The 16,432-nt window shown below is 44.7% G+C and overlaps 7 protein-coding genes across 7 annotated transcripts; 3 read left to right on the top strand and 4 right to left on the bottom strand.

The window, feature by feature from the left end:
• Positions 1–602: 602 nt before the first annotated feature.
• On the bottom strand, positions 603–1,843 carry BGW36DRAFT_376270 (uncharacterized protein). Its single transcript, XM_046215865.1, has one exon. The coding sequence runs from the start codon at positions 1,693–1,695 to the stop codon at positions 706–708; it is 990 nt and encodes a 329-aa protein (XP_046072993.1). The 5' UTR covers positions 1,696–1,843; the 3' UTR covers positions 603–705.
• Positions 1,844–2,172: 329 nt separating this feature from the next.
• BGW36DRAFT_376268 (uncharacterized protein) lies at positions 2,173–3,421 on the top strand. The gene has a single exon (XM_046215864.1). It carries the CDS (start codon positions 2,244–2,246, stop codon positions 3,174–3,176), a length of 933 nt encoding a protein of 310 aa, XP_046072992.1. The 5' UTR covers positions 2,173–2,243; the 3' UTR covers positions 3,177–3,421.
• Positions 3,422–3,647: 226 nt separating this feature from the next.
• Positions 3,648–5,554, bottom strand: BGW36DRAFT_460428 (uncharacterized protein; the record flags this gene model as incomplete). Its single annotated transcript, XM_046222091.1, has 5 exons — positions 3,648–3,989; positions 4,052–4,577; positions 4,628–4,771; positions 4,828–5,397; positions 5,450–5,554. 5 exons carry the CDS (start codon positions 5,552–5,554, stop codon positions 3,730–3,732), a joined length of 1,605 nt encoding a protein of 534 aa, XP_046072991.1. The 3' UTR covers positions 3,648–3,729.
• A 337-nt stretch (positions 5,555–5,891) lies between these two features.
• Positions 5,892–7,039, top strand: BGW36DRAFT_376266 (S-adenosyl-L-methionine-dependent methyltransferase). Its single transcript, XM_046215863.1, has one exon. It carries the CDS (start codon positions 6,018–6,020, stop codon positions 6,945–6,947), a length of 930 nt encoding a protein of 309 aa, XP_046072990.1. The 5' UTR covers positions 5,892–6,017; the 3' UTR covers positions 6,948–7,039.
• A 247-nt stretch (positions 7,040–7,286) lies between these two features.
• BGW36DRAFT_460426 (uncharacterized protein) lies at positions 7,287–7,823 on the bottom strand (the record flags this gene model as incomplete). Its single annotated transcript, XM_046222090.1, has 1 exon — positions 7,287–7,823. One exon carries the CDS (start codon positions 7,821–7,823, stop codon positions 7,407–7,409), a length of 417 nt encoding a protein of 138 aa, XP_046072989.1. The 3' UTR covers positions 7,287–7,406.
• On the bottom strand, positions 7,810–8,695 carry BGW36DRAFT_448494 (uncharacterized protein). The gene has a single exon (XM_046221750.1). The coding sequence runs from the start codon at positions 8,624–8,626 to the stop codon at positions 7,988–7,990; it is 639 nt and encodes a 212-aa protein (XP_046072988.1). The 5' UTR covers positions 8,627–8,695; the 3' UTR covers positions 7,810–7,987.
• A 1,783-nt stretch (positions 8,696–10,478) lies between these two features.
• Positions 10,479–16,311, top strand: BGW36DRAFT_376264 (uncharacterized protein). The gene is made up of 9 exons (XM_046215862.1): positions 10,479–10,759; positions 10,827–11,676; positions 11,729–13,443; positions 13,502–13,837; positions 13,897–14,517; positions 14,575–15,161; positions 15,223–15,488; positions 15,547–15,855; positions 15,908–16,311. Exons 1-9 carry the CDS (start codon positions 10,581–10,583, stop codon positions 16,100–16,102), a joined length of 5,058 nt encoding a protein of 1,685 aa, XP_046072987.1. The 5' UTR covers positions 10,479–10,580; the 3' UTR covers positions 16,103–16,311.
• Positions 16,312–16,432: the final 121 nt, after the last annotated feature.

Here is a 16,432-nt window from a genome sequence, read left to right as displayed (position 1 = left end):
ACCGTCGTCACCCTCGTCAATGACCAAGGTCATCAAATTCTATGCTCCCCCTGATCACTCATCATTTCATGCAAAGGGCATAAGACCAGAAGCTTGGTTCAGTCTATGGCAACCGAAATTCTGTGACTGAGCCAGCTAATGTACTTTAAAAATTATTTCCTTTTTAACACTAACAAATTGTTGAGAAAGGAATCTCTCAATGAATTTCAGTAATTTCGCGAAATCGCATAACCAATCTAGCGAAGTTTGCAGAGGCAAACCCTTATTTAAGGTGATACAGTAATGCCTTTCCTGGAGGCTATTTTTTGAAGCAAATACTTTTGCGCCCCGGTGTACTTCTTGTTGTTGACATACGATCTCTCTTATCTACTCTTTTGATGTAGGCATAATCATTATCATTACAGGACTCTTGGAAACTGGTGCTAGCCCTACACTTCAATTATTTGTAGAACCTGAATGCCAAGGTCCACTAAGAGGTAATCAGAATACATCCAGAATAGCGACATTCCCGTTATGTCATTCATACAGTAGTATAATTGAAAGTCTACGTACCACCTTTACTGTAAATACAACGGAAATCTATGCCGCTAGAACTTTTGAATCAAAAGTATTGATTTTCAATACATACTAGTCAAACACTAGCCTGTATTCACTACGTGATCGAGTGGAGTAACTCCGAACAACTAAAACACATGCAAGCATTGATCATTCGAGTGAAACATATTTCAATGAAGCATTCCACAGATGTGTGGCACCGGCCGCATCAAAAGCATGCGGGCCATAGCCTGGAGCCCAGAATCCACCTGCTGCGTCGTGTGGAGTTGAAATCTGGCAGTTTTCAAGGTACTTCCCCCCTTGGCCTTCGAGATCCTTCGACACAGCCGCCCACACACTAGTAGCAGCACCCTGTGCTGGGTTCATGTAGCTGGCCATGAGATCTGGGTCCTGGGTTATGGCCTGGATCTCCTCCTCTGACATATGCTGGCCCAGGTTCGTTGTAACTGCTCCCGGGTGAACGCTGAAGGCATGGAGTCCATTAGATCCATATCGCCTCTCGATCTCGTTTGCAGTCCACAGATTTGCTGTTTTGCTCTGCCCGTATGCCTTCATGGCGTCAAATTCACCGTCGAAATTGATGTTCTCGAAATTGACAGAGGAGAATTTGTGACCAGTCGAGGACAGAATCACTACCCTTGATTGAAATGATGGTGTAGATGCTGCAAGGAGAGCTGGCATAAGGAGATTGATCAAGAGAAAATGCGCCAGGTGATTAACTCCAAATTGAAGCTCGAACCCGTCCTTCGTGCGTTCTTTGCGAGTCATCATGACACCCGCATTTGCAATCAAGAGGTGCAATCGGTCATTATGAGCTAGGAACGCAGAAGCACAAACCCGAACGCTGTCCAGAGACTCCTGGTCAAGCTGTAAGAGATGGACATTCGGAGACTCTGCGAGCTCTCCGAGGGCCTTTTGTGCCTTTTCGAGACTTCGTGCTGTCAGATATAGTTTTGCCCCGGTCTTCGATAACGCCTTAGCTGTCTCGACTCCGATGCCCGAAGAGCAGCCCGTGATCAAGATCACCTTGTCTGTCCACTTTCCCACGAGACCTTCGTGTTGGACAATTTGTTCGGCCGTCGGGCGCGCATCTCCTGGGCCATTCGGGTGCTCATAAGCTGCAGCGTATCGAGAAGACATGATAGGAGTGTAGGTACGAGAACGTATGTGGAAGTACTGACGAAGTAAAGAAGTATTTTGGTGCCTTACAGAGAACAGGCGGGACCTGACTCTCCTTATATATCTAGATAAGCATGACAGAGACGCTCGGTTTTACGGGGAAGCTTCCTGATACAATCCACACCCCGTTTATCTCCGTGGAAAATTCAATTGCATATTTAACCTGGGCCTGGCACTGAACCGTGTTGTATGGAGGCGAACTCCAGATATGTGTGTTGTGTGCATTCTTGGGAATCATGATGCATATTCGTAAGCGCTGTGGAGCGGACCCTATACTTTAATAATAGATTATAGGTCTCCATTGGTTTAATATCCCTAATTTACAGTTACGCTAATGCAGCTGGGTGACAGTTGCATATGCCTTTTGATCCATGGATCCGTAAAGTTAGATCGCCCGCCGACTTCCGCCGTTGAGCAGCTACACGACTTCCCGAGCTATCTAGTTCTCCGCCACAGCCACTATAACGTGTGATGATTGTCGCCTCTGTGCATGCACACCGTTGCTATACATGGAGATGGATCTTCACCGCAATTTATCAGCCTGGATCCCTGCGCAAGCTTCCTTTTCAGAACGCATCCCACCACATGTTGCTTTCCAACTGTTGGATGATTGGACCGGTGTCACCGATCCGAAGAGAAGGAAGAGAGTGCAGAATCGCTTGAACCAGAGAGAGCGCCGTAAATTCCACCCTTTCTTTGTCAGTATGAGTGACTTACTCCTAGTTCTAGGTCAGCGCCAACGATCCGCCTTGAAAATCCTAGGGAGTCAAGACCAACTGACAAGAGCACCTACAACGAGTGTCGGCAACTGTATTACCGACTTCGCATGTATGAAGGATCTATACATGCTTGGAATTTATTCAGAACCGGCAAAATGGATCCTTCGTCTACTAGAACGCATAACTTATGATCACTACGCAACCGGTTCCCCTAGCACGGAGCTTCTTCTAGGCCTGACTCAACTAAACTTGATCCGGGCTCTAATGTTCAATATTGATATCCTGGGGTATACACAGACCCAGATGCACAATGACGCTTTGTCTCCTTTCTGCATTGCTGGCCCTTCACAGGTTGGCGATGAAATAGTTTCCTCCCCTCCTAGCCTACAGCCGACTGCACTCCAGCGTTCCACTCCACATCACCCATGGCTTGATCTATTCCCTATTCCACAAATGCGCGATAATTTGATTACCCTTGAGTCCTTTGTGGATGAATACGGGCTCTGCGAAGACTTGTGCAGATCGATAGAAGGAACTGCAGGCATTCTAGTTTGGAAAGATTCTTGGGATCCTACTGGCTGGGAGGTAACAAGTTCCTTTGCATCTGCATGGGGCTTGACAATCAAGGGTTGTTGGGATCTGTTTCAATCTACGAACTATTGGCGCGTGAAGCGTGGAGAGAAACCATTGTTCCGTATTCCACCTTTTTCACCTCTCTCATGATGTTATTACGCCAGTCGTGAGTAGAACATATATATGTGTGAAAAAATAGCAAATGGATCCTCTTAAAATTCGGGTTTGGGAGATAACACCAAAGAGTATGATAGTGATGCTGGTTTTGGAAACCCTGTATCAATGGTAGAAATTGTCATCAGCGGGAGGAGCGGTCATCGTTCGACGTGGCAGAGTTGCAGTCACATAGAGCAGCCCGAAGCTTCATGTCACCCAAAAGTACTCAAATGGAAATATTACACGTAATTCTTATTTAAATAACGGAATGTTGTATATCTCATCTGTCATTTGGAAAGTGCTTTGAACGATAACCACACCTACATTGCGGGCTGCCCACGCCTCCCTTTATTTTTTTTGGCTTACAGCCATACAGCAGAGGCAGATATTATATTAACAAATGTATTACAGACTATTGAACCATCAACCTGACAGAGTGCGTCGCTTAGATAGACGAGCAAATCACAGGCATATACGTCGCTTATTACTGAAAGTCTTAACGGTTCTCAATTACTTCCTTAAGGGGCACAGAATTACGCCTGAAAAATCATCTGGATCTTTCCCAAAGACTTGAATCTGACAGAGGACACGCAATAGTAAGATCAACAGACTCCCCAACAGCAACATCGGGTGAGAAATCCTTGCTGCCGAGGCTTTTTGAAACCATGCTGGCCAGTAATCCGGCTTGTCGAATACCCAGTGAGGCAGCAATTTTACTCAACTGCTCCACCGCAAAAGAACGAACGTTGTAGGAGTTGTGCTCTTCGAGACACGCCACATATAGTGGCTGAACGAGGGATATCATACCTAAAGAGTTAGGTTATTCTTTGCAATTTCTAGTCTTTCAAAAGGGGGTTAAGCAATCATACGTGGAGATCCGGTAAAGCTATAAACCGAAATGCAAATATCCGTGGAAAGCTGCCTAATCACAGAGAGCGCGGCTAGCTTCTTGGACTCACTGCCTTGCATTAACCGAGCCTCGTTTTGCACTACTATATGGTTCACCAGGATGCGTAAGACACGCCAATTGTTCCAAATTTCGATAATCCAGTGCTCAGGATACATGTGCCTCGTTCCCACAAAACAAGTTCCGACAGCTGCGTTTGGATCGTCAATAATTTTGTAGTGCCAACTAGGTGGAACCACTGCTCCCCAGGACTCGAGGTCGGAGTCAATTTCAAGCGCCAACTTGCGGATGACCTCAGGATTGGTGATTTCGCCAGTTCGTAGGGCAGCGCGGAGATTGGCCGTTCGAAAGGAAATTTCAGAAATGGAAGCAGGACTGGCATATTTGCGATCGCGCCAGCGTTGTCTAATCCCGCTGTTTTCAAAATCATAAGTTGCTCGTACTAAACCTGGGGGTATTGCGATTTCCTCCTGCATGCAGGCTAGAAGCTATACTGGTTTAGGCCGCAGTTACGATTGATTATATAGGTGAGACTTACAATTTGAGATCGACTCTGGATATAAAGTTGTGCCCCGCGCTGTTGAGCAAATTGCTGTCGACCTCGAAGCTCTAGTAATGCTGTAGCCGCATTGACATGGGCAGTCCAGTATTGAAATCGATCCCAAGTTTCAAAGTTAATGATATAAAATCAAATCAGAATCAAACAGTTCTCTAACACAGTGGGGGTTGGGAAATTACCTCAAACACTCCAAGAAGCAATACAGTCATCAGAGTGGAATCCTCCATTGCTCGAACGGGGTCATTTAAAGCTTCCTTCACGACCGCCATGGCCTCACCGTACTTTTCTTTAGACTTGCGTGTTATGTAGGGCGCATGGGAAGAAGTATTCGATATTCCTGCCAATCCTACAGCTTCAATTCCCGCTCTTAAAGCCCGGCTGGGTCCTTCGTCGAGGTACGACTGCATGAGCCAGTCATGGTAGTCTGTATCATAAGGGGGTGAGTTATACGTGTATTTGGTAAAGAAAAAATTGGCACCCAGTTCATCAACCGGTTGTAGAAGAGGATATGTTATGCCGGAATGAAACCACTTAAGAATCTCCTCAAGATAACTATTAGGTAGCGGGTTGTCTTGGCTCAAAGTCGTTTTGGCCGGTACCAAGCCTGAGTTAGGCTGCTCAGTCTTACAGGCTCTTCGGATAATGCGGCTATTTTCAAGACGAAAAAGGACCTGATTCAGATCTCTGTAACCGGGGCATTCGATGTCAGATTTCTCACACCTCTGGCAGCCGGGTTTGCGCTGATCGCACTAGAGCAAGCTGACGAGTTAGACCTGCGGGGCTTATAACTCTAGGTTTTACCTCCAAAGGATATTGCATAAAGTATGGTGTGTATTTGGAACGTGCCTTGATCTTTCGCTGGCGACAGCGATGGCATCCTTTGCTTACGGCGCCATAGTACACCATGTCGAAGCTAATTTTGGGCCAGGATTGGACCAGCCGATGATGATGTTCAAAGTGTTATCCTTCATTAGTCCTCTCAGATTTCTGACTTCAGCAAGGAAGGGCTCGGATGTAGAAATTGCAGATAATCCAATCTTCATCGTATATTTGTTCTTTCTACGTTTCTGCTCTTGTTCTGCTTCGGTCTTAGTGCCGGAGCTCGCAGTCGTGGCCTGAATCGAGACTAGCGCATCCATGATCGAAGCCGAACGCCTATTGGCCAATCCATATATTGTCGCCTATAAATGCCTCCCCATCGCCAGTGTGTTGTTTTATTTCTCCTTATTCTTTGCCATTACTCTAGCAATCCTCATCATCTAGAAGCTTTCTTCCAGAACTGACCATTACGCAGCTTAAAGTGAACCGTGACTGTATACCCTTGTCTTCTTTTCATCACCGCATACGCACGAAGCATCTCTGACCCAAAATGTCCAACTCTGATACTAAGCCTTTTCCTGCTGAAAAGACATTCAGCTCCTACAATCAGGAGCAAGGCAAGGCTTATGCTGAGATCCGACGCGATTATCACCCCAAAGTATATCAAACCGTTCTTGACCAGCACCTCTCTACAGACGGCAAGCTACACACTCTTTTGGACGTTGGCTGTGGTCCAGGCAATGTTGCTCGCTCTCTCGGCGTGAATTTTGCTCACGTCATTGGTCTGGATCCTTCTGATGGTATGATCAAGACTGCTCGCTCCCTAGGTGGCAGCTCGGCCACTTCTGAACCTATCCGTTATGAGGTTTCGACCGCCGAAGACCTTGGCCAGCTTCAGGACTCAAGCATTGACCTGATTACAATCGCCAATGCAGCTCACTGGTTTGACATGCCTAGATTCTGGCTCCGAGCAGCAAAAGTACTTAAGCCTGGCGGCAGTGTCGCCATCTGGTGTAGCGGTGATATCCGCACGGATCCATCTTTGCCCAATTCAGAAGCTATCCAGGCTGCCATGGACGACTATCTTCTCCGTTATTTGCAGCCTTACTATGAACGTGGTAACTGGATGACTCGTACCCGGTATACCGATCTTCCAATGCCATGGAATATAACAGAACCAGTCAGCGAGTTTGATGAACACACCTTTTTCCGTAAGGACTGGGTGCCTGAGGAGGAGCCCTTTTTTGTTGGACTTCCAGAAGCCGATATGGATACGTTTGAGAAAATGATGGCAACCCACAGCGCCTATACGCGATGGGCTCAAGCGAATCCGGATATTGCTGGGACAGATAAAGATGGGATCAGGATTCTTCGTAAAGAAATCGAACGGCTGTTGCAAGAGGCGGGAGTTGAAAAAGGCCGGGAAAAGACAAAAGGGGTTGTCTACGGTGCCGTTTTGGTTGTAAAAAAGAAGGTCTAATTTGCAACCCCTGCAATAGAAGTCCAGAGCGAGATGTAGTTTCTTGTCCCGACGTTTCATCAAGAGCATATATAGTGTCAGCTTCTATACTAAAATATCACATAAGGAAACCGGGAAAGGAGGCCTGCATTATCGCCATACTTCTTAATCGTAGAGTTTTTGTATGTAAAAGTTCTCCCAGCAAAGGACAATATCTTAATCTTAATATCTGAATAAGTAATGGAGGGGAAAGTTAAATTACTAGTTATAATGTGTTAAAATACATTGGTAGGGTTGGACCTAGTAATTACTGATATTAAACTATTTCGTGGGAAGTAATCGCATCTAAGACTCACTGTACTAGACGATGTCCCCATTTGTGCTCCCTTCCGCGGCTTTCCACGATAAAAGGCGAGATTGTCACGGAATCTCGACCTCGTAGCATCGCATCCAACCCGTGAAATTGCTCTCGTAGGTAACTCAGGTCGGGCTGTGGTCAAGCTCAAATAAAGTCCTCCTAGACTGGTCCTTGTCATTATCGAGCCCGGACAACCTGTACACCACAGTTCCAATACCAACAAGTATGGATGCTGCCCACGGTGCCCACTGGCCTATCTGTCTAAATATCTCGGCCTGCGGTATCCCGCTGTCTAGTATCCGCTTTTCTATTATGCCAAACGAAGCAATGCCTGAGCCAAGAAGGGTCACTCTTAACAGGTTAGGTGGGAAGACAGCGAGCTCCGAGTCTATACCGTCGAGGACCACATACCCAACACTGCAAATGAAGTCTGCCCCGGTAACTATAAGAAGCGGCGTCGCGAATTCCCACCATCTCAACGGCCGCGCAATCGATAAACTCCGCGACGCCAGGCTCTCAGCCGTTATGCTTTCCGTCATCTCTACAGGTGTCGGCGATGCCACGAGCTGAAGCTCGTTTTTTTGGCGGAAGATGTTGCCAGGCGAACCATCCCACTTGTTTATCATCCCCCGGCGCCCGCGTAACACGGGCTCGTGATACGGTACTCCGATGCCGACGCAACCACGACAGCGGAGATATCAAGTTACTCGCTGAGATCCATTGCGACGACCGCCACGGTTGTCAACCCCATGATCGCCAGGACGAGGATGGCCGCGGACAGCATCGCCGTCTGCAGGCGCTGCTGAAAGGAACCCCGCGCCGCGGCTGGATCGAAGGCAAACTCGTGCGGCCCGGTGCTGCGGTTTCCAGCCGGTAGGATAGCAGTTCCTTTGATACCACTGCGCAGGAGTAGCCACCAGATGGATAGTATCCAGCACCCCGAGAAAAACTGGCAGGCAGGGAAGTATTCCGCGTCAAACACAGTCTGCGGCGCCGCCTGCGACGGATCAGAGAAGTTTTTCCGATGGGTGAGTACGGTATATATGACGATGGAGGAGATGAAGCCCATGATAGTTACGTAGATCTGTGCGATGCCGCGCAGCACGGTCAGGGGAATGGCGATCACGGCAAGGGCGATGTTAGCGATGAAGAGATAGCGTTGCCAGGAGGAGTAGAAGCCGGTGATGCCGTAAACGCAAATAAAGATAGGGCATTCGATGCTCAGAGGGCTTGTCGGACAAGGGGAGCAGTCCAGACAACATGTCGGTTGCGACCTATGATCACCCATCTCCTGGTGCTGTGCTGCCGGGTTGTACGACGCTAGAGATGTTGAGAGCGGCATACCACTGAGAGTCGTCGCAGTTGATGTTGAGAGTGGAGTTACCGAAACAATGTTTGGGGTCAATGTTGGTGATATTTAGCTGTTGAGCGTAGCTGGTATTAATCATTAGCGCACAGTGCCATATATGATAACGTGATTAGCTTACCCAAAAGAAGCGCAAAGCTGCGCTAAAAGAGAGGATACTGTCATTGATGGAAGCTAAATGGAGAACATAACTGAAGTGAGATTCCAATAAGCCAGAAACCTCAGACTTTGGGTGTGCTAAACATTTAAAAGGGTTCATCGCCATCTTCACACCGCGACTCAGCCGCAAGGCTGAACCCGAAGAAGCCTCAAACAGAAATGAAACAGGCCTCTAACCAATAAGTACGTAGTTTAATTTAAAACCGCGGAAGAAGTTCCTCAAACATTTCTTCATTTTAATATACTTTTATTCAAGATTATTGCACTATTTAAGCTAATAAATGTATACCTCTCTGTGTGGGGGTATCTCTCAGCCTCGGCTATCCCGGAGGTTGCGTTAAATCCATGGAACGTAAATTTCCCCCTTTCAATCTAAGCATAATCAAACATGGACCAACAGATCGTGCCAACTCAGATTGATGAGGTATCTTTCACATATATCGAATATTGACTTTGCGATGTGAAGCCTGTCACGATCATCTGTCCTACTCGTCTTGCAAGGTGGCATGGACAAAATATGAGGTAAGAGCAATAAGGAACGTCTACGGCTCTACAGATGTGCTCTCGAAATGAAATTTGCATGTTAGTTATACTTTTTATAAATGCATTGCGGCATACTTTAGTTGGGTTTAAACGAACTTCTTCAGCTATGCCACAAGGGCCAAAGGGCTAAACAGAAATTCTTAGGGCATATATAAACTCATAATCACGGTGCTGCTTCTACTAATTTAGATAAAGTATTGATAGAATTTTGGGGGTTTTCAGACTAATGAATTTTGCTTATCTCATTTGAATAGACCATTTGAAATTTACGTAGAACCATACGTGCCAAGAATAGAGGTGTGTGGTGTAAACCAGGTTACGATTTTTCCCCAAGCCATAGCTCAATTTCTAATATTAACTTAGTATTAATAGTAAACTCTAGGTATTTCCCTTACGAAAATCTTGTCCAATTACAAACATCGAAGTCGAGTCAAATATTGCTATGCTATAAAGAAATTCTGACGTTAGAAATATAAGTGATTCATGATAGCAACAGAAGAACACATATTGTAAATTTTTTCTATTTGTTCATTCACTCTGACAGCTCAAGTGTGAAGGTGGACTGGTTTGTCTATGCCTTAGTCACAACATTGAAGGTTCAGGATCCTTGTAAGGAGGGCTGCTGCGCCAAACACTAGATTACTACTACTACATATACATCTAGTCATGGTTTTGCATCAGTGCTAGAAAGTCTCAATATCGTCTATTGGCTGCGAATTGCTAGACCCGAGTGAGAGATGTGACATCCGGAATTGGCTGCATAAATCACTTGGATGCAACGCATCCTATTGGCTAGCTCAGAACCATGCGTAGAAAGTGGATGCAATGTAGATGACTAGGCACGTACTTACTCCACTAAGTTCATCGTCTTAATATTGCCGCGAAGCTAGATAGGCAGTGTTAGGAAGGACGATCGTAGAAACCAAACGCTGTTGTTCGGATGTTAGTTCGGTTTGGACGTAGCTAGGTATCCTACGTAACATCGCTGGATAATGATCCCTGTAAAACCTAGTGAAAGTCCTTGAATTGCCTGTCCTACATTTCAGTACAGTGTGCATCTCGGTAATACTAAAACGACCCCTAGTTTTATGGAAAAGTTTTCTTCAAAATTCTTCTGACCTGCAAACACATACCTTGCGATTTACTCCAAACACACCGAAAGTGACTTTTTTTTTAGATGGTTTGAATTGAAGCTGCTTCTAGAACCATTTTCTGCATCTGTAAAAGGATGCTGCCTCTCTCAGAGTCTTCAGGCCGCCTAGGTGCCCGTCAGCTAGTCGAGAGTATCGCTGAATCTCACGGGTTTCTTGGGGAAGATGTTTATAATCAAATGACAACTGAAGTGCGTCGCCGGGTGGAGGTAGCAATGTTGATAAAAGATGAATTGATTGGATCCAATGTTATAACGTATGTTTGATCCCTCCACCTTCACGGATCTTACTCGGGTCTGACAAAATGATGCTATAAATCGTAGCCTTGCCAAAAATCTTTACAACAGCAGTGCAAGATTTGTTTTCGAGCTGCTGCAGAACGCGGACGATAATTCATATTCCAGGGCTAAAACTTCGTCTACGGATCCTTATGTCTCTTTTCACGTCTACAACCGTCGAATAGTGGTAGAATGTAACGAAGATGGCTTCACGTACGAGAACCTAGTTGCTATTTGCAATATTGGAAAAAGCTCAAAGTCCGGCGCCCAAGGATATGCTGGAGAAAAAGGAATCGGGTTCAAATCGGTCTTTATGGTGGCATGGAAGGTACTTATCCAATCCGGAGACCTTTCTTTTTGTTTTCAACATAAGAAAGGTGACTCCGGAATGGGAATGATATCCCCAATCTGGCAAGACGCCGAGGACGCCGTAGCTAGCCATATGACTCGCATCACTCTTTTCCTCCATGACTCTATTATGGACGACAACATGCAGACAACTCTGCAGCAGTTTCAAGAAATAGAGTCAACCTTCCTTCTTTTCATGAAAAACCTCAAAAGAATCCATGTCACCATGTATGACGAGAATGACAAACAACATAGTTTTGCCATCTATTCAATAAATCACCAGTTAGGGAATCTAGTTGACCTAAAGACCGAGATACGGAAGAACGGGGAAGCTGAGGTGTATTCAAAGCACTATTATCTGACAAAGGATATCGCGCAAGGCCTTCCAATGAGTGAAAACCGGAAATATACAGAAAACGAGATCTCTCGAGGAGCATACAAAACGGCCAAAGTTGTTCTAGCATTTCCCTTGGATGACAAATCTATTCCAATCATACAACCGCAGCACGTATTCGCGTTTTTACCAATAAGAAAATTGGGATTTTCGGTTGAGTTACCAACTCCGCTTTCTATATAGTGCTAATATATCTTCCTGTTAGTTCCTGATACACACAGATTTTGTTACAAACGCCAGCAGGCAAGACATTGAGAGTTCCTCAGCTCGAAATATTCGTCTTCTCGATGGCATCGCTGAAGCCTTTATCAAAGCTACTTCGCATTTCTGCGAACATTCAACCCTTCGCTACCTGTGGATGCGGTATCTTCCCCAACAATCTGACTATCCTTGGGACGACTTTTGGGGGAAGTTACTCAAAACAATCTACTACAAACTGCAAAAATTGCCAGTTCTGTGGACCCGAAGTCACAATAACTTGCGCCCGATCCAGGGCATGCGACGCCTGAAATACGACATGCTTGATGGAAAAGGCAATCCCTTGTTTTCTGATTCGAACCCAGAGCGCTATTTGGCATCCGAATATTCAGCCACAGATTTAGAAAAATTGAACAATTGCGGACTTGAAAGTATGCAAACGGAAGAATTTCTTGATAAAGTTCGCTTAGATCTTGACAAGAATAGTCAATCAGTAGTCAAAGCTTCGGCAACAGATGAGGATTGGCATTCTCGCTTAGCGAAGTTTTTAATTTCTGCTCTGCGAAATTATCCGGATAAAATTAGGAGTTTTGGTATAATTCCGTTGATAGGGGGGAGATGGACGGCATCCCGAAATACCACGATTTATTACTCCCACGCCAAGCAGCACCCAATACCAACTGATTTAGGCCTGAACTTGGTAGATCCTCAAGCAGTGAGGAACCCTGAAAGGAAACGACTCTTCGATTCTCTTGGTGTTAAAAATCCTAAAATCTCCAACACCCGAAAACTGATCTTCGACAAATATGAGTATAATTCAATCACTGTTCGAGACTTCGCCACCTCTCGAAATCACTTGGTTTTTCTCTACCTCACTACGCATCTTAATATGGTGAATGACAAGATGGATTCTATATCCTACCTCCGCCTGAACATACTAGATCAGAAATGCCGATGTAAATGGCCACAAAACGATATAGTCTACTTTTCTGATGATAAGCCATATGGTGCCAAGGAACTTTTTCAGGCCATTAATCATGACACAAGGTCTCAAAAAATAGTTCCTGGTTTAGATGTATCATTCATGCATCATGAATACATGGAAAGCCCTCCGAGCCAGCCAGAAGGTGAACATCGAAGTTGGAGAACGTGGTTAAGAGACATGTTGCACATCAGCGATGCCATACCACTCTTCTCTAATAGAGCGCTTCTCACCCCTGATTATCATCTAAGCGATGAGTGCCTCTATGTGGCTAAACATCGTCCCGAAAAATTCCTAGGATTTCTTCTCGAGAACTGGAAAGAAAGTGACAGTGAGAAAATTAACACAACTCCAAGACTGACGAAAGACTTGTTGCAGCTCAAAGTTCTTTGTGCAAACGGCACCATGCACCCACTTGGCAGGACATATTTACAAATAGATGAGCACAAAAATGCGAACAGATTCTTCGAAGATACCGAATTCTTCCCATGGCTTCGTATAGAAGCTACTTTGAGCAATGTTGCAACCTTGTCCAAACTACAGGTGCTAACAACAAGGCTTGGTTTTGGATACTTCAAGTCAGACGTCGAATTTTATCTCAGAATACTTCTTTATATTCACCTTTCAAACCTTGATGCCTCCGAGCTAAAAAAGGAGACAAGAATCTATGATTTGTATAGTCGAATTGAGGCTCGGTATCGTGAGTCTGTAGATCGAGATATATGTCGTCAGGAAATTGAGTATGCCCCTTACAACAATATCTATTCATAAATCCAAGGTTTCTAATCTAGAGCATAGAAACGCATTTATTTCATCACTTATATATGTTCCCGAAATTGGTTCTCAAGCGGCTTGTTGGGCGGAACCTGACGAATGTCTGTGGGAGGCGCCTACTCATATGCTTACAAAGTTTTCTCTAAAGTCACGCTATGAGAACGTTGAGAATAATGCATATTTCAATTTTCTATTTTGTGGCATTCTCAAAATTCGGAATGCGAATGTAGATGACCTAATAGAAGAGTTGACGAGCATGCAAGATATTGAAGACCCTGATTTCGATCAGATCTGCGATATCTACAAGCATATACATGATCTAACATTGCATATTGACAATTCTGAAAGAATTAGAATTCGGTATGTCCAGTGTACTGTTTATATTTTTTCTATGGGACACTACGACTTACAATTCTAAGGGAGAAATTCGAGACTGGGCTGCTCGTATATGTTGCAGGTGATGACGGTACTACATATGAATGGTATTCTGTTTCTGAATGCCTGTGGTCCACAACGACTGGGATTAAGGGGATGACAACTATCCGTGAACAATATGAGGACATGTTTGACTTTTTTGTCGAATTTTTGGGTGTCCCTACCTTGACACTAGAGATGGTAGTTGATAAACTGGCAGACCAAGGGGCAGAAGAGACTTCCATCCAAGACATTAAAACCTCAATTTGGCAACTAAACGCTCTTCTTAAAAAAGAGGAAAATCATCCCAGCCCAAACCAAATCCTGAAAAGAAAGGTGTTTCCGATCAAATGCTCTGGCGAAGGTGTTGATTTGCGTTCTTCGGAAACAGACTTTGCTATAGCGGATCGTGAACAACTCTTATATTTGTTCTCTGGTAAGTCCAATATTTTGGACTTTGAGGTCAACGATATACTACGACTTGAGCCATTTTTGCGATGGACAGGCTTGGAAAGTCGCTATTTGTCACGGTCTGTCAAAGAAATATCTGGTTTATGCAGTGGTGATAGCCAAAGATTAGTCGCACATGATCGAGACATAGCCTTAAAAGCACATGGTCTACTTCGGTGAGCTCGCTAACCTTGATGATCCTCAAAAAAATCAAGCTGACCTGGATATCCTAGCATTGCAGTCCATTTTGGAAGTCCTCGTGTTCAGAGTGGCGAACAGCCTTTTTATGATGAACTCAAAAAGATCGAAGTCCGTGAAACCGATGGCATAAGTTCCCAACTTCACCTTAGTCAAGATGGAAGGGTCATCAAAGTTGAAATGAATAGAAGCGAATTACATCTCCAAGACCACCAAGATGGGCTCAAAATCTATATTCCGCGTGATGAAGATATGCAGTACCAATGTTTTCTTGACAGAATGCCCAAAGCCCTTTTAGAATGGATCATGACAGATCCAAAAACGGGGATCTGCGAAAAGTTCAACGACAAAGCTATAAATGCAATATGTACTGTTATACAAGCTCAAAACAAATATATATCAGAGACTATGAATCGCGCTGGAATTATGTCTGTCGAAACACCCGATGACTCAGTGAATGATGGGCCAAATCTTATTTCACCTGTCCTTCCACAACCAGTTGAAGAAGAATATATTTCGACAGGATCGCAGGGTGGTAGTGACTTGGAGAGAGATACTTCGGTTCAGAACGTTCGGAATACAAGCTCGCATGGCAACCTAGTCGACATCTCAAATGGAGAGAGTAAGTGCAAGATCAGGATACAATTCTTCGCGAGTCCTAAACCCGTTAACAATCACTCCAGGGCGGGGAACCACAAGTTCTCACATTCCATCATCGCCCAGGGTTGCTCAGTCAAATCAAGTTGACCTGGAGTACCTCAGAATTCTGCGTAGTGCTGTTAACTCGGCAAGAAGAGCTGCTTTTCCTAGTAGGGGCACATTTGATATGGCGGCTCTCGCCCGCAGTCTGCCTACCGTCTTACCTGAAAATAACGGCGAATATTTTGGCCTTCGTTCGTCAGAAAAGATTGAACGAGACAAGAAGATTGGCGCAGCAGGGGAGCTCTACGTTAGTAGCTTCAGGATATCCCGTTAATATTTAAGTGGAAGCTAATAGCAAATTGCAGGTGTTTGAGGTCTTGTCACGTTTGACTCCGACTTTACCAGGTTTCTCTCGCAGCAACTGGAAAAGCAATCTCCGTAAATATGTGACAATTCACGACGATTATGCAACCCTCAGCCCTTGGCGCGGGGTAGAAACGGCAGATATCACGTATGACGACACTGAGAGTATTCTCACAAATTTCCTTGTAGATAAGGGTTATTTAAATACTTCAGATTGGTCCGGCAAACGACCACGGTACTTTTTGGAAGTAAAATCCACGACTGGGCCTTGTGAAAATGCCTTCTATATGAGCAGATCTCAATATGAACTGGTAAAAAGTCGCCCTCAAACTTCTTTACAAAACTAACGAGTGATGATATCAGATGCAAGCAAATTCTAATGGTCATATGGGCTCAGGACAAACAGATTCGATATATGTGATATTTCGGGTCTTCGATGTGGGTAAAGATTCAATGGAAATGAAGGTTTACGTTGATCCCGAGACAATGAGGGAGAGGGCTGAGCTGCTTTTTACCGCAAAGACTTGGTCTATTCTACCAGGGTATTCCCAGAGCTGAGAACCTGAGACAGTCATTCTTGGGACTGTAAAATTACACGAGTCTGACGAATCTAAATATGTATGGTATTCAATTTATGTAGGTTCTATGAGCTCTAATATCGTGGATTAAGGCTATATTTATAGATCTACATATGTACTTTAGGATATTTGGGATCAGGACCACGGCTTTTAGGGATACAGTTCAAGATTATTGATCAAAAGTTTTTATTAATAACCAGATATTAGTTGGTAGCCCATATGAATTTTATGATTAATATTATAACGTTAGATAATTCTCTGCCCGAATTTGTGCTTAGTGAATTTAAGTAGGTTGGGTTATAGTCTTCAA

Source organism: Talaromyces proteolyticus (assembly GCF_021365285.1).
Source record: "Talaromyces proteolyticus strain PMI_201 chromosome Unknown BGW36scaffold_5, whole genome shotgun sequence".
Taxonomy (NCBI): domain Eukaryota; kingdom Fungi; phylum Ascomycota; class Eurotiomycetes; order Eurotiales; family Trichocomaceae; genus Talaromyces; species Talaromyces proteolyticus.
The sequence above is the reverse complement of the archived record's forward strand: the minus strand, read 5'-3'. Positions and strand labels throughout refer to the sequence as shown.